Source organism: Mirounga leonina, unplaced genomic scaffold (assembly GCF_011800145.1).
Source record: "Mirounga leonina isolate KUSES-001 unplaced genomic scaffold, KU_Mleo_1.0 Mir_175, whole genome shotgun sequence".
NCBI classification, from domain to species: domain Eukaryota; kingdom Metazoa; phylum Chordata; class Mammalia; order Carnivora; family Phocidae; genus Mirounga; species Mirounga leonina.
In genome coordinates this window covers 35811159-35829068 of record NW_023270453.1, presented here as the reverse complement: position 1 = coordinate 35829068, position 17910 = coordinate 35811159, and the positions used below count along the sequence as shown (strand labels likewise).

Genomic DNA, 17910 nt, shown 5'->3' with positions numbered 1-17910 from the left:
CAACGATGATTTCATTCACTTGGTCATCAGAGAGCATCTCTTGCCTCCTCCCAGCTTTGTTCTCCACCGGAGTGGCCTTCCAGAGCAGTCACACTGACATTGTTGGGAGCCGCCAGGAAAAGTGATGACAATCACAGAGGGATGCCCCATTCACATTTTTTTAAAGACCAGGATGAGATTGCCAAAGCCAGCCCTACACAAATCACAACATAACTCCCCACATCTACACCAGAGGGGTCTCTTCATGAAGAGATGTGTTTTCCTACAGACACCTCTGTCTTGGTAGCTAGGTAAGAAATTGGAAACAGAATCCTTCATTAAAGACAATAGGGTTCTAGAAACAGAAGGCAGGGATTCTTCTAAATGACTCATAACCAAAGGGCAAGATTTTCCTTTTTAATTTGGTGCCCCTGGCCTAAAACTTATATTTTATATTTATAATTTTACATGCCTATATAAACCCAGACGGGTTTATAGTAATAACAATTATTATCTCCTGACTGCCTTGGGTAGCCAACCCTACCACTTGTCTGTACCCTGTATCCGATCTCCATTTTTCTCATACCCCCAGAAGTTTCCTTTCCTGTGTAGGCACTGGGCTCAACTAAAATTCTCCTAGCTTCCTTTGTCGCTAAAGATAGACTTGTAACCCCACCATTCTGGTCAATGAGACATAGAGCGTCCAAGAATCCTTTTTAAAAGGTGATAGTCTGCCTGGTTCCACTTTTTGCCCTTCACCATTTCTCCTTCTGGCTTACCAGAGGCTGCCATTTTGAAAACAAGAGGATACACGTTCAGCTGTGAAGAATGGTGGAGAAAGAAGCTAAGAAGGAGCTCAGTCCTGAGAGCATCCTGGGCAGAGCTGCCATACAAACTGTGAACCCCCTCCCACAACACTTCTTGTTACATGAGAAAAATAATTCCCTTTATTGTAAAGCCGTCCGACTTCAGTGCCAGGCACCTGAACACAATTCCCACCCAACAGACATGATTTGGAAATCACCTCAGCCACGTCATTTATTTAATAGTTGGGGAAACTGAGGTGCACAAAAATAAATTGACCTCTACTCTCATCATACTCTCATAAAATGGCAGAATTGGACCAGGACTCTCCTCCTTATCCCCATCAATGATAATTAACAGTAACAATACCTGTCATTACTACAGGCCAAGTACTTTAGATTATATAATTTAATTTTCATAATCACCCTATGCATTATGTACAATAACCCCCATTTTATAGCTAAGAAAACTGAGGCCCAAAAAGGTTATTTGTCTAAAGTCACAAAACCAGCAAGTAGCAGAGCTGAGACTTAAACCCAGGTCTGTCTGGACCCAAAGAAGGGCCTCTTAATCCCTTCACCCTGGCCCCTTCCTCTAATGAGATGCTGATGTATCATTTATTCATTCACAAATAAATGAATATTTGTGAGTACCTACCATGTGCCAAATGCTTCATAGGTGCATAGCATAATCCATCAAAGTGACGTTTTATCAGGAGGCTGTCCACCATCTAACTGTACATGGTTTGAGAATCCAAACCATTGCAAAACAAAATGGTGAAGAAAACCAGATTCATCTCTTGGTCCTCTATTTCCTTAATTCTCTCTGCCTTCTGGGACTCCCTTTCACCAGAAGCCCCAACCTCAGGCTGGCTAGATTAAGCAGTCCAATGAAGTTAAAAGCCATTTTCTTTCCTCAATAGTTAAAGTCATTTTCTGCTCTAGTGGGAACCAAATAGAGAGGGTGATCATTTATACCTCCATGGTTTTCCCTCCCAAGTAGCAATACCCAACCCTTGTAGAAGTTATACCTCTCCTTTTTTTTTTTTTAAGATTTTATTTATTTATTTGACAGAGAGAGACACAGCGAGAGAGGGAACACAAGCAGGGGGAGTGTGAGAGGGAGAAGCAGACTTCCTGCGGAGCAGGGAGCCCGATGCGGGGCTCGATCCCAGGACCCTGGGATCATGACCTGAGCCGAAGGCAGTCGCTTAACCGACTGAGCCACCCAGGCACCCTGAAGTTATACCTCTTCTTGAGAAGGCTCTTAAAGAATGAGGCTAGGGGCGCCTGTGTGGCTCAGTCAGTTAAGTCTTCGACTCTTGATTTCAGCTCAGGTCATGATCTCAGGGTCGTGGGATCAAGGCCCATGTCGGGCTCTGTGCTCAGTGTAGAGTTTGCTTGAGATTCTCTCTCTCCCCCTGCCCCTACTCCTGCTCTCTCTCTCAAATAAATAAATAAAACTTAAAAAAAAAATTGAGGCTAAAGGCTGTCATATCGGCTAGAATGCAGGAAGGTGAGACATGGTTTTAGGTCATGAGGCCCTTCAATTCGCATTATTGTATAGAGAATACCATCAGTTGGTTTACTCTTTGTTGTCCATAGATTTGCCTCCAAGTTTCAGCATTCCCTGGCCTCTCTCCTCTTTTGCTTCCTTTTTATCTCTCAGTCTCTGCCTCTGATCAGACCTTCACCACCACACACAGTGATCCTTACAGGGCTTCCTAACTGATTTCCCAGCATTCTGTCTTTCTCTGGTCTGACTTCTCCTAAACTCCAGCGTCATAATAATTCTACGATTATTCAGAAAAATGTTGATCAATGCAGACTCAGAGGCCCTTGTTCCTGTAACTCATTCACAAATTAATTCAACAAATATCTCTGAGCATCTACTATGTGTCAAGCTCTGTACTAAGTCCTGCAAGGTAATTCTACCTTCAACTCTTTGCTTCCCCCCTGTCCTTCCCACCATGTGAGCCAGTACATTCACCTTGGGCCCACATGAGTTGGGTTTCTGGCACATGAGACCAGAAGAGTCCTGATGAAGACACCTTGATATCCAGGAGAGAAAAAAACCCTGCATAACTAAAAGAAAACCCCGTTATGGTAAATTAAGCAAGTACTACATCAGTTACCACACCGGAAGCCTAAATGAAATAGTGATGTCTGCATTGCCTTGAAAACATTCCTCTCTAGGGTTGATTTTTTTGGGATACCACCAATTTAAGCCTTACCTTGGGGTGACTCGTGCCAGTCGCATCCAGACAATGGTGGGTTTCCATAAGCTGGGCGGGGGCTACTTTCACCCACATAAGCAGGGTTCACTGGAACGAAGAGTTAGGACACATCACCAATTAATCCCACCATACTAGACATTACTAAGCACATAATGGTCAGTAAGACCCCGACCTTGACCTTGAGGTCCTAACAGACTAATGATTGAGTGCTTGGGTGGAAAGTAGGTCATAAATATGGAAACAATGTTATTAAGTACAAACAGCTTCAATCGATGGTTTTCATTTAAGTATAAGCCATGGTTAAAAATAATTGTTACAAGGGAATATTACTCAGCCATAAAAACAATGAAATCTTGCCATTTGCAATGACATGGATGGAGCTAGAGGATATAATGCTAAGCGAAATAAATCAGAGAAAGATAAATACCATATGATCTCACTCATATGTGGAATTTAAGAAACAAACAAGCAAAGGGAAATTAAAGAGAGAGACAAACTAAGAAACAGACTCAACTATAGAGAACACACTGATGGTTACCAGAGGGGAGGTGGGGTGGGGGGTTGGGTGAAATAGGTGATGGGAATTAAGAGTACATTTACCACGATGAGCACTGGGTAATGTATGGAATTGCTGAATCACTATATTGTACACCTGAAACTAATATAACACTGTATGTTAACTATACCGGAATTAAAATTTAAAACTTGATAAAATTTAAAAAATTATTACATTAAGATCCTGGACATACCTACACATATGTAACTGAAAAACGAGTTTTACCAAACAATACTTTGCTTGACTACATAAGAGGCACTCCGATCTATTCTTATTCTATTCCATTCCCTTTTTTTTTTTTTAGGTATGCTCCACGCCCAGCAGCTCAATGCAGGACTTGAACTCATGACCCTGAGATCAAGACCTGAGCTGAAATCAAGAGTCAGATGCTTAACCGACTGAGCCACCCAGGTGCCCCCTATTCCATTCTTTTCTATCTCATTTTTCAGAATTAATTTCACAACTTGTTAATGGGCTACAACTCGAGTTTAAGAAATACTTGTCTAGGAGGTTGAGATAAATAGGCAGACCAGAGGATGTTTAGGGCACTGAAACTATTCTGTATGATACCATAAGGGTGTTACATGTTATTACACATTTGTTCAAACTCATAGAATTTATAGCACCAAGAGTGAACCCTGATGTTAACTATGGACTAGAGATAATAATGATGTGTTGGTGTAGGTGCATCAATTATAAGACATGTATCATCCTGGGGCCAGATGTTGATAATGGGAGAGTCTTTGCTATGTGGGGAAAGGAGTTCTGTGGAAAATCTCTGTACCTTCCCTTCCCTCAATTTTACTGTGAACAACCCTGTTCTAAAAAAAATTAAGACAAAAAAAAAAAAAAAGAAACAAAGAAAGAAACTTGTCTAGATGATCATAGAAGTTCCTTCTATTTCTAAAATGTTATGATAACGCATGAATAAATTTGAAAGATGGCATGATTTGCTTAGGGACAGAGTCTACTCTCAGCATCTACACAACAGTGTCATATTTCAGTATATTTTTATTCAGCCCACAGTAAACATTAAAAGCTAAACTCCGTGACAGAGAAAATGGAACACAGTTTGATGTGAACAATGCACAAAACTACATTGCAGGAAGTTCTGAACTTCTTGCTGGGTATCAGTTCCCAGCTTTGTTACTGGCTGATGCCCTCCAGCATGTTACCTAACCTCTCTGAGCTACAATATCGTAGTCTGTAAAACAGGAATAATGATGGGAGCTTCACATGGCATTGTTGAGGGAATCACATCAGTTAACACATGCAAAGTGCTTAACGTAATCCTGGAACATAGTAAACTATTGCTATATATTAACTATTGTGGTAGATCCATTGTTATTCAGCATATATCACACCACCATTCCCTGGACACCTCCCCTGAAGTTGGGCTTGGTCATGTGACTTTGATCAATGGAACATGGCAGAAGTGACCGTATGCCAGGTCCATGTCAAAACCTTAGACACACTTGTGTGTTTTTGCTTGTCACTTCGAGCACTTCCAGCTTATGTCATGGAACAACAATGCCCCCAAGTGGCTCCCTGCTTCAAGAAGAAGGACACTAGGCTCTAGACACAGAACCCATGACCTGGAGTCAAGCACAGCCACACCCAGCCTAGTTCAATCAAACTCCAAGCAAACCTGAACATGTGTGAGTGAGAAATAAATGCTTCTTTATTGTACAACACCGGTTTTCTGCATCTGTTTGTTATGCAGCATTACTGTGGCAATAGCTAACTGATACATCCTTACCAATACTGTTGCTATTAATTCAGTTAGCACTGCTTTAGTACCTACTGTGACCAGGCACTGTGACACTAGGAAAATCACCTAGAGCTTTAAAGAATACATGGATGAAGATAGGTTCTTAATGAGGGCATCATCTATAATGACGGCATAGTATGGACAAGTGATTGCTAAGGGCTACAACCCTGGTCCTACAAAGGAGTCCAGAAAAAGAAGTCATACTCAACTACTTTTTTTTTTTTTAAAGATTTTATTTATTTATTCATGAGAGACAGAGAGAGAGAGAGAGGCAGAGGGAGAAGCAGGCTCCCAAGGAGCAGGGAGCCCGATGCGGGACTCGATCCCAGGACCCCGGGATCATGATCTGAGCCGAAGGCAGACGCTTAACCATCTGAGCCACCCAGGCGCCCTACTTTTTTTTTTTAAAGATTTTATTTATTTGACAGAGAGAGACACAGTGAGAGAGGGAACACAAGCAGGGGGAGTGGGAGAGGGAGAAGCAGGCCTCCCACTGACCAGAGAGTCTGACACGGGGCTCAATCCCAGGACCCTGGGACCATGACCTGAGCCGAAGGCAGATGCTTAACGACTGAGCCACCCAGGCGCCCCTACTTTTTTTTTTTTAAGCATAAGTAGTCAGGGGCACCTAGGTGGCTCAGCTGGTTAAGCATCTGCCTTCAGCTCAGGTCATGATCCCAGGGTTCTGGGATCGAGCCCCACATCAGGCTCCCGGCTCAGTGGGAGTTTGCTTCTCCCTCTCCCTCTGCCCCTCCCTCCGACTCGTGTTCTCTCTTGCACGCTCTGCTCTCTCTCTCTCTCTCAAATAAATAAATAAATAAATTTTAAAAAAATAAATAAATAGGGGCACCTGGGTGGCTCAGTCCATTAAGTGGCTGCCTCCGGCTCAGGTCATGATCCCCGGGTCCTGGGATCAAGCCCCACATCTGACTCCCTGCTCAAGAGAGCCTGCTTCTCTCTCTCTGTCTGCCTACCACTCTGCCTACTTGTGCTTTCTCTCTCTGTGTCAAATAAATAAATAAAATCTTTAAAAAAGAAAGAAAGAAAGAAAGAAAGAAAGAAAGAAAGAAAGAAAGAAAGAAAGAAAGAAAGAAAAAGAAAGAAAGAAAGAAAGGAGAGAAAGAAAGAAAGAAAGAAAGAAAGAAAGAAAGAAAGAAAGAAAGAAAGAAAGAAAGAAAGAAAGAAAGAAAAAGAAAGAAAGAAAGAAAGAAAAAGAAAGAAAGAAAGAAAGAAAGAAAGAAAGAAAGAAAGAAAGAAAGAAAGAAAGAAAGAAAGAAAGAAAAAGAAAGAAAGCAAGCATAAGTGGTCAGGAATCTTTTTGCATTTGCCCTGATCCTACCCAGCAATAATACAGGATAAGTAAGAGTCAGGCTTTGGGTCAGAGAGACTGGTTCTTTCAATATAACAGTGAGATAATCTTGGGCACTGTGCCTCTGAGCCTCAGTTTTCCCATCTATAAATAGGGAGAGCAGTAGTGGCTGTATGAAAGGTGGTTGTTCAGATTTAAACAAGACAATAAAAGTAAAGTGCTTGGCAGAGGTCTCCAGGGCATAGGAAACACTCAAAATCTGCTTGGCATTATTAGCTCCACTTGCATTGGGGTAGGGATGTGTTTATCAATCTTTTTTTCATTATTTGTCCCCTAAAGAGTCTTTTTAGATATTTCTTTCCAATTATCCTCCACCTATGAAATTTTAATACTACAGCTATACTGTGTATCTGCTTACATATGTGTATCAGATGTTTATATATAAAAAGAGGAAGACTTTTCTCGCCTTTCAAGAATAAATTTTACCAGGGCACCAGGTGGCTCAGTAAGTTAAGCATCCCACTCTTGGTTTCAGCTCAAGTCATGATCTCAGGGTCCTGGAATCAAGCCTTCTGTCAGGCTCTGTGCTCAGGAGAGAGTCTACTTGAGATTCTCTCTCTCCCCCTCCCCTAACTCTCCCCCACTCATGCATGCACATGCACTCTCTCTAAAATAAATAAATAAATCTTTAAAAAAAGAATAAATTTTACCCCCTTGGGATTTATATTGCTCCCCCCCACCACCCCACTGAGAATGCATGACATAAAGGTTTGGAATAGCCCAAATGAATGTTTTTCTATGCAAATGTGTATTAGTCAGTGTTTTTCATCAGTGCATGACAAGGCATTCCATCCTTTCTTCTCAGCCTGTTTCAAACTCCTCCCCATCCACCCTCTCAGGCATAAGGAATCCTCCATCAGCACCAACCTGCACTTGGGTCTCTCATTCTGTTCTTGGCTGAACACTCCTTCTCTTTTCTGGATCTCAGGGTGGGGGGGTGGGGGGGCTCTCGTGTAATGAACTGGCTCCCTTTACTAGACAGCAAGTCCCTATTCCCTCCTGCAGGATAAGAACTTTAGAATTTCCTTTGCCTCCCAGAGCTAAACCTTTGCACACAGTAGATTCTGAGGATGACATGATTGTTCACATATGAATAGTCTGCTTGCTAATTTTGTCTTTTTTCAGTCTTGACATGCTGGTGTCACCCACCTTTATGCTTTAAGTAACCTGAGGACAGAGCTGCCTCTTTCTACCCTTGTCCCCCCAGTAGGTTCTGAATACCCACTTGCTAACTGAACAGTAGAGACTAAATCTAGCCCACAAGTGATTTTGTTTGCCCAGTTCAGTGTTTTGATTTTTTTTTCTTTATTTTGGAGCATTTAAAAATCAGGAGGTTTCACATAAAAACCCAGCGTTCTTCCTTCTTTAGAAAAATCTGAGGATTTGGTCATACTGAGCCCACATTTCCCCATAACCCCAATGGGCTGGCACAGGGTATGCACACTCTCATTTTTCATATTCCCTAAGCAGGCTGCTTTGACAAGTGATGATACTGCTTGTCTTTTCTAGACCCCCAATGTTCAGCCTCTGTAAGGTAGGTGTTTGAAGGGGGAGGGATAAACCAATTCTTCTCTTCCTGGAACTGTTAAATAACTGCTCCCCTAAGTCCACCGATTTTACTTTCTTCCCAGAATATGATCTTCATCTTAACAAATGCTTACCATAGCCATTGCCAGGAGCCCCGGGCACAGAGTCGCCATATAGACTCATGGATTTCATTGCAATGCTTTCAGGGTAATCTTCATTCTCTCTCTCAAGGACACCCAAGGGGCCATCACCCCTATGACGAAATGAGGGCCGGATTGAAGATGTTCTGCTGAGCACCCTGAAATCCCAAAAAAAACGGATCAAGATTCACCCAGGAGCATAGGAAGGACTGTCATCCATTCATCATCCATCCATCCATGCATCCATTCATTCATTCCACAAATGCTGACTGAATGCCAACCATGTGTTAGGCAAGGTCTAGGGGGTGAGAACACAAAGATAAAAACACGAGGTGTCTACCCTCAAAGAACTCTCAATCCAATCTGGTAGAGCTTCTTAGACACAGTCAAGCAATTATAATACAAGTAGTAACTGGTGAGTACCTGAAGATAGGCCCAAGGAGTTCAGAGGAAAGAGAAAAGAATTCTGGCAGGCAGTTTGGAGGGAAATCTACATGGAAAAGAAACATTGCAGGTAGGATTGGAAGGATAAATTCATACATAAAGGGGCGCCTGGGTGGCTCAGTCATTGAGCGTCTGCCTTCGGCTCAGGTCATGATCCCAGGGTCCTGGGATCGAGCCCCGCATCAGGCTCCCTGCTCAGCAGGAGGCCTGCTTCTCCCTCTCCCACTCCCCCTGCTTATGTTCCCTCTCTCACTGTCTCTCTCTCTGTCAAATAAATAAATAAAATCTTAAAAAAAAAAATTCATACATAAAGAGTTAGGAGGAGAGCATTCCAAGGATGAAGAACAGCATAAATAAAGGTGTAAGACCATAAACAGGAGTGCTGAATATATAAAGGGAATACTATAAAAATGAATTAACCTGGAGCAATGGTCTCAATTTTATGTACATACCAATTCCCAGTCCCTGCCCCAGACAATGACATCAGAAGCTCTGAAAGTTGGGTCCAGGTATTTGTATTATTTTTATTTATTTTATTTATTTATTTTTTAAAGATTTTATTTATTTATTTGACAGAGAGAGACAGCCAGAGAGAGAACACAAGCAGGGTAAGTGGGAGAGAGAGAAGCAGGCTTCCCGCTGAGCAGGGAACCCGATGCGGGGCTCAATTCCAGGACCCTGGGATCATGACCTGAGCCGAAGGCAGACGCTTTACGACTGAGCCACCCAGGTGCCCTGTGGCATTTGTATTATTTTTAAAGTTCTCCAGGTAATCAGGTGATTCTAAGGTTCAGTCCAGGTCAAGAACCACTGTACTAGAGGTAGGGAGGGTAGATAAGGAAGGTGGGGAGATGGGAGGAAGTCAGTTAGGTGGGTCTTTGGAAACACTTTACATTAGACCAGTGCATCCTACTTCTTAATTGTTATCAGGGCGCCTGGGTGGCTCAGATGGTTAAGCGTCTGCCTTCGGCTCAGGTCATGATCCCAGGGTCCTGGGATCGAGTCCCACATCGGGCTCCCAGCTCAGCGGGGAGCCTGCTTCTCCCTCTGACCCTCTCCCCTCTCATGCTGCTTCTCTCTCGCTTGCTCTCTAAAAAATAAATAAATAAATAAAATCTTAAAAGAAAATGTTATCATAAGCAAAGCAGTGTGGTCTTTCTTCCAAAGGTTATGGAGAACCATGGAAGATCAAAAACCAAGGAGTGAGGGGCGCCTGGGTGGCTCAGTCATTAAGCGTCTGCTTTCAGCTCAGGTCATGATCCCAGGGTCCTGGGATCGAGCCCCGCATTGGGCTCCCTGCTCGGCGGGAAGCCTGCTTCTCCCTCTCCCACTCCCCCTGCTTGTGTTCCCTCTCTCGCTGTGTCTCTCTCTGTCAAAATATAAATAAATTCTTCAAAAAAACAAAAAACAAAAAACAAGGAGTGAGAGAATCAAAGGTATATTTTGAAATGATGAATCAGGCAGAGGGGGTAAGGCCAAGGAGGCCATTTTGATCTGGTTCTGTCAATCCTCCTCTTTAGGTTCTGAAGACATTTGACCCTACCGCACACCCAAATCTTATATCCTTATTCCTCAAGATAAATACAAGCCATTAGCTTTTGTTGGATTTATACATATTAGTAGTAGAACTAGTACATGCCAAATGAGACTCATATTGGTTAAATTTTCACAGGGTAAAATTTTTTATAGATTAAAAATAACCTGACTAAAGAATCACGTCTTGTTGACAACAGGAACATCAAAAACTTACCCCAGAAAAAAATCAGATTTGGTAGAACTAAGTCATCCAAACTAACACTGTCAATGTCCAGTATTGTACTTAGTAAAATTTGTCAATGACCAAAAATTGCTGGAAAATTAAAAAGATTTTGGACAAAATTTAGATCTACAAAATCTGAACTAGGAAAAACTGGACTTAGTTTTTTAGAATGAACTTAAAGGAATACCAACAATGGGGGAAACTATGATTGATAAAATCTGATGACTACAACAACAATGTAGAAGATCAATAAGCTAAACCTGCCATAAACATGAAAAGTGGTCAATTCAGATGACAATAATTATAGTAAAATAAAAGTGAAAGTGGAAAGAAATCAGGAGTGGTTCAACCACCTTGAATGAAAAAAAAAAAAAACAATTGAGGAATTAAGTTGAGTTCATGGAGTTAGATCTTCAAAAGATTTTCTTGGTTAAAAATGCATTCCTGTGGGGCGCCTGGGTGGCTCAGTTGGTTAAGTGACTGCCTTCGGCTCAGGTCATGATCCTGGAGTCCCTGGATCGAGTCCCGCATCGGGCTCCCTGCTCAGCAGGGAGTCTGCTTCTCCCTCCGACCCTCCCCCCTCTTATGTGCTCTCTCTCAAATAAATAAAATCTTTAAAAAATAAATTAATTAATTTAAAAAAATGCATTCCTGTGGATATAATTCTGGTTAAAATGTTTGAGTTCATAACTATCAAGTCTTAACCCTAACTTTATTGGCAAAGTAGCAGGGTCAAAACAATGGGAATCTAAATGTCTTGTAGGGATTATAGGAAGAGGTAGGAGACTGGGGAGGGTGCTATCCAAGCAAGAGGTGATGAAAGATTATGTTCAGGTAAGGGCTTGAAAGTTCAGACTGAAAGTCCATGGCCCAGGTGAGGTCTACGGTAGGTATGAAAGTTTCCTACAACTTCAGATCACAGAAACCATCTTACGCGTCCCTAACCCAAACAACACCAACCAGGTTCCACTGGCTTGATGAATTATCATTCAGCCCTCCCCCCCGCCCCCCATAGGACGGAGATGCTTGCGCTTACTCTCTGGTCATTTCTGAAGTCTCAGAAGAGCCATAATCATGACCATTCTCAGCAACTGGGTAATCAGGCTTCCCCCAAAAGTCTGGAGAGTTCTGATAGTCCTCAGCATTGGGATAGTCTGGTTCCCCAAAAAAGTTTGGAGAGTTAAGTTGATTCTCAGCTCCTGGATAATCAGGCTCTCCCAGAGTGTCCATGTATGGATTGATTCTGGAACCAACATATTCTGGATTCCTTCTGGTACCGGGATGGTTGGAATTTGCCCTGGAGCCAGGATGATTAGAGTTTCCCTGAGCTCCAGGGTAGTCTGGTTCTCCCAAAGAGTCGAGATAACCGGGATTTGTTCTGGAGCCTGCATAGTTTCCACTGCTTCTGGAACCTGCAAAATCAAAATTCCATTGGGATTCAGAGTAGTCTGGCTCTCTGGATGAGCCTGGATGGTATGGTTTGCTCCAAGATCCAATATAATCTGGCTCTGCCAAAGATATGGGATAATCTGAACTTCTTCTGGAGCCAACAGAGAATGAGTTGCTTCTGGTGCCAGACTGGTCTGGATTACTCCGAGATCCAGGATAATCTGGTTCTGCTAGAGACCCAGGATAGTCTGGACCTGTTCTGTAGTCTGCAGAGTATGGGTTGCTCCTGGTGCTAGGGTAGCCTGAGTTGTTCAGAGCATCTGGAGAATCTGGATAATCCTGAGTTTTCAAATGCCCCCACATATGGTTCCGAGATCCTGAATAGTCAGGGTAATCTGGATCTTCCTCATACCCATTATTCCTGTAGTAGGCAGACATGCTGGCACAGATTCTTCACCCTGGAGTGTTAAAATGTTCCTGCATTTGAGTTACTCAGGGATCTTTTTTTAATCTGAAAAACAAAAAGAAGGAAACATTCATATTTTTTTCTTCCCTGCCGAGACTGCTGGTTATCTTCCATTATCTATTCTCCTTTCTTTCACAGTTGGGTGCACAGCTGCCCAGAATCAGAAGTATGCTTCCCAGTCTCCTGTGCACCAAGATGTGACCAGGAGAGTGGACAATGGGTTGTGAGCAGAAGCAATAAATAGAACTCCCAGGTTTGTGCTGTTCAAGGCAAGGGGCATTTCTCCCCTTCTTGGTCTTCTTACCTACCTCCTGTGGGCTGGAATGTGGAAATGATAGTGTGCCCTCTTGGTCCATGGACACAAAGGCGGCACCTACCCTAGAGATCACAGCACAACAGATGGAAGAAGCCTGGGTTGCTGATGACATCACAGATCAGTGCCAACATATCAGCTTGGGCTTTTATGTAAAAAAAATAAAATAAAGGGGCGCCTGGGTGGCTCAGTCGTTAAGCGTCTGCCTTCGGCTCAGGTCATGATCCCAGTGTCCTGGGATCGAGCCCCGCATCGGGCTCCCTGCTCGGCGGGAAGCCTGCTTCTCCCTCTCCCACTCCCCCTGCTTGTGTTCCCTCTCTCGCTGTGTCTCTCTCTCTCAAATAAATAAATAAAATCTTTAAAAAAATAATAATAAATAAAATAAAACTTTATCTTCATAAACCACTGTTTTGGGGGGGTCTCTGATACATGTGGCCAGACTTAGATCCTAACCACTACATTCCTTTGGTTGTAGGAGAAGCAGAACAAAAAAACCAAAAGACTGGAAGAAACAAGGACCCTTTGAGCACTTTGAATGCACTTGTGGTTGTAGGATTGATCAAAGCATAAATTAGTATGAGTGTGCAAAGGAAGAACAGTTGATGGTAACTAGAGGAATTGGGTAAGAAGACAAATGCTACCACTCCTTCCTGTTTGAAGATGATTTTGTGAGTTCTCTGAGCTCTAATCTATAGACATGGTATACTTTCCAAATCAGAAAAAATGGGATTTTAATTTCTAAGTGTGCTGGATATCTGTTGCTTTTACTAGCCTATTATTCATTTACCCTTCTTTTGGCATCAACGCCCTGATTTTCATCTCGCGTCTGCCCCTGCCCATTCCTGACTCCAAGAACTGCCACATGACCCAGGCCTAGCCAATCAGTGTCCACTATGCCCCTGGCCACAGGGTTTGGCTCAGGAATGGGCACATAACCCATATTGGTCCTCCAGGACCAAATTAACTGAGAAAGACGCACTCTTAGGTCACTAGGTTGCCATGGTGATGGAATGTGAGCCTGGAACTGCTAGTATAGTGACCATAGAAACAGAGAAGAAAATAAGTAGGGGAGAAAACAGAAAGGAAAAATCAACAGGATTTGTGGACTGACCAGATACTGGAAGGCTGAAAGGTAAATCAAAAGACAAAAATAGCTCCACAGTTTCAAGCCAGCCTGATTAGGTAGTGTTGATGTAATTGAAAGCAGGAAGTATACCATTTTTAAAGTTCAGCCAATGCTGACAAGTTTATCTCTATGCAAACGAAAAGGGTTAGACTCTTTGTTGAGTAATCAGAGCTGAAGAATTAACTGTAGTCTTAGAATGTTCATTTGCCAACTCAATTCCCGATTCCTCAGCATAGTGGAAGTCGGCTGTTTATTATTTTGTCCCTGCTCAGCATCCATTTCTCTCTTTTGTGATAATACTTCTCCTTAAGTAATACCTCTTCCCCATCTCAGTCCATATGGGCCACATGTGGACATATAACCCGAGTGGAATTCTTTTCTTTCTGGCCACGGTGATTGGGTCAGGGTACATAACCCAGTCAGAGCCAGTGAGATTCAATTATGGAAGTTTTGTAAGAAATGTTGGGAAGAGAGAAGCTCTCTCTCGTGGCTGGACTTGAGGTTAGGGAGTTGTAAGACTGAAGCTGCCAGTGGTCACCAGTGGAGGAGGCCAGTCTGAGAGTGATGTCAACAGGGAAGAGATGAGTCAAGAGATAAACCGAAAGATCAAATACTGATGACAGTGTTCTAGCACCTGAATCCAGCCATGCCTGAAGACAGCTGACCACTGGATACCTGAATCATTACATTCCCTTTAGACTTAAGTTAGTTTAAGTTGGGTTTCTGTCATTTGCAGATGAAAGAGAAGAATTCTGACTGATACATCCAGTTTTGCAAACAGAAACATCTACACGCAAGTGCACACGCAGAAACATCTACACAAACTGTGTCATGAAGACCAAATGCTATGTGATAATGCAAATTATTTGCTTATATTTAAGACTACAAGTTAATATATTTATGATGTAGGATTTCCGTGGCCTACCAAAACCCCAGCTATCCCATCTAAAAAGCTAACTGATGCCTTCTAAATTCAAGAGAGTGAAACCTGGTACAACAATACAACCTAAGAGAAATGAGTGCATCCACCAAAAGGCAATAAGAGCATTCACAGCAGCTTTTTTTCCATAAATGCCAGAAACTGGAAACAACCAAATGTCCTTCAACAGCAGAAGTCAATAAACTGTAGCATATTCATACAATAGAAACACTACACAGAAGTAACAAAGACTGACCATCTGCTAGATGCAAGGACAGAGATGCAGCTCACAAATGTAACAATGACTCTAAGAGTCAGATAGAAAAGTGTACAGACTAAATAACATTTACACCAAGTTCAAGAACAGAAAAACTAGTAAATGGTGCTAAAAGTCAGAATAGTGATCACCTTGGGGAAGGGAGGGGTCAGGAAATGACATGAGGGGGCATCTGGGTGCTGGAATGTTCCATATCTTGATCTGGGTGATGGTTACATAGGTGTGTGTGTGTGGTATACGTGTGTGTTTGTGTGAAAATTCATCAAATACACTTGAGAATTACGCACATCTCTGTAAATATATTTGTCCTTAATATTAAAAAGAAAAGGAGGGGTGCCTGGGTGGCTCAGTTGTTAAGCGTCTGCCTTCGGCTCAGGTCATGATCCCAGGGTCCTGGGATCGAGCCCCGCATCGGGCTCCCTGCTCTGCGGAGAGCCTGCTTCTCCCTCTCCCACTCCCCCTGCTTGTGTTCCCTCTCTCGCTGTCTCTCTCTGTCAAATGAATAAATAAAATCTTAAAATAAATAAATAAAAAGAAAAGGAAAGGAAAATGAAAAAGACCTAAACTGGAAGCCATAACACAAAACCCTCTATTTCCCCCAAGGGGCTATGAAAAAAAAAAAAAGAAGAAGGGTTCTGGCTTACAAATATCCCCATTTTTCTTTTTTCTTCCCTGCTCAGCAGGAAGCCTGCTTCTCCTTCTCCGCTCTCCCTGCTTGTGTTCCCTCTCTCGCTGTGTCTCTCTCTCAAATAAATAATAAATAGTATTTTAAAATCAAAGTGGCGAGGTGCCTGGGTGGCTCCGTCGTTGGGCGTCTGCCTTCGGCTCAGGTCATGATCCCAGGGTCCTGGGATCGAGTTCCGCATTGGGCTCCCTGCTCGGCGGAAAGCCTGCTTCTCCCTCTCCCACTCCCCCTGCTTGTGTTCCCTCTCTTGTTTTGTTTCTGTCAAATAAATAAATAAAATCTTAATCAATCAATCAATCAATCAATCAATCAAAGTGGCTAGGAGCCCAGCCCTTGGCATCAGGTATAATGGGATTTAGTTTCCCTCTGCTCCTGTGGGGACATGGGAAAGCCACTTAACCTCTCTGAGTCTGTTTCCTGGCCCATCCAATCCTAACAATAATATCTCATACGGCTATTGTAAAGAATGAACAAGATAAGGCACATAAAGCAGTTGGCACCGAGGAAGCAGGAAGCATTCACTGAAAAGAAGCTATTATTTACCATTATTTGTATTTATGTGTAATATAAACGCTGGCAAGTTCCAAAAGAGAAGGAAGTTGGTAGATAATAAAAGTCCTGCACTCAACCAGGACACGATTAAAAAATAGACAATGTTTCTGGGATGCCTGAGTGGCTCAGTCAGTTAAGCAGCTGTCTTCAGCTCGGGCCATGATCCCAGGGTCCTGGGATTGAGTCCCGCATCGGGCTCCTTGCTTCCTGGAGAGCCTGCTTCTCCTTCTGCTTGCCTCTCTTCCTTCCCTCCTTCCCTCTCTCTCTCTTTCTGACAAATAAATAAGTAAAATCTTTAAAAATAAATAAATAAATAATAAAAAATAGACAATGTTTTATAATAGAGGGAGGAGCAATTCTGCATAATTCCGAGATTGACGTAGTGAGTCTACCTGAGAATTAAATTTTGCTGTGAGCTTCTTATTAGTCCAGACTGAAAGGGAATCATGAAAGGCTATCTAATACTCACTACTTGTGAAAAAGAGGAAGTATACCAGTTCTTCAAGAGGGCCACACTTCTTCCCAGGATGAATTTCTTAAAAGAATATATCATAAGAATGTTTCCAAAGGGATTGGATAACCACACAATAAAGCCAGGATTCAGGGTCACTGCAAAAAGCTCAGAAGCTCTAGCAAATCCAGAACAAGCTGCGAGAGTAGAAGGGGGAGGAGACACTGGAGTCCCCTCCAGGTCACTGTGAGATCAGCTGGCTATTTCTGGCCAAAGGTTTGTGAGCCTAAGTGACAATATCACTTCCAAGCCAAAGCATTTAAGAGCCAAAACACAACCTTCTAGCTCCATTTTTCTTCCTGCAATGGCAGCGAGTGTCATTTCAGATGGGGACCCATTCATAAGCCTGGGTTCCTGCCTGACTATATAGAGTACAGCCCACCTCCACCAATGCACGATAGCTTCTCATGAGCAAGAAATAAATTTTATGATTAAACCATATGTTCTATATTCATAGGAGATAAGATAGATTTTATATGTGATCAGCCAACAATTAGTTCCAAGTTTGTTGGTTCAGTTCTCTATTCCACTGATATCATCTGACAGGAGCTTATCATCTTTATCACATCTTTATCACAGCCCAGACCCGAACGGTGCTCTCACCACTACCACCCACACTGGGACAAATTCCTAAACAAACCAAGAGCTAAGCCCACAGAAAAGGACTGGAAAAGAGGAGGGAGGAGGAAATAACCACCAGGAAATAATCTTGTACTGACTGTCAAATGTAGTGGGAGTGATCTTCCGAGAATCCTACTCATAGTTTCTATTAACTCTTACAGAAACAAATGCCCCACCCTTTCAAAAGAACACTTTCGCTTGTGCCTTGGAAAAGAACAAAGAGGATACTATATATATATTTTTCCCCTCCAGATTGTATTGCTCTACTAACTTCCCGATAAGGGCTATTGAGCTATCTATTCGGAGTTCTCCTTTTGACACCCCATTGACATCCATCTCATCCTTGACATCCCATTTAGGATTTCCCACTTCACAGTTTCGATGGTTTTTCAGTCACATTCCCAAACATTTATAATGCCTTCTAAATCTGTTCATTGTAGACTCCCTGTTTGATCTTGCAAGGCTT

The 17910-nt window shown here is 42.6% G+C and overlaps 1 protein-coding gene across 3 annotated transcripts in view; it reads right to left on the bottom strand.

Annotated features, from left to right (window-relative positions):
* The window catches only part of TMC5 (transmembrane channel like 5), a 71845-nt gene that overhangs the window by 37350 nt on the left and 16585 nt on the right, over positions 1–17910 (bottom strand). For 2 of the 3 annotated variants that reach the window (XM_035022368.1, XM_035022370.1), the window contains exons 2-4: positions 11622–12485; positions 8377–8540; positions 3017–3106 (exon numbers count right to left, since the gene is read on the bottom strand). In XM_035022368.1, the coding sequence (XP_034878259.1) occupies positions 3017–3106; positions 8377–8540; positions 11622–12412 (1045 nt within the window). In that variant the 5' untranslated portion in view covers positions 12413–12485. Of the gene's footprint in view, positions 1–3016; positions 3107–8376; positions 8541–11621; positions 12796–17910 lie in introns of those variants that run through there. The other variant, XM_035022369.1, reaches the window with a different exon arrangement.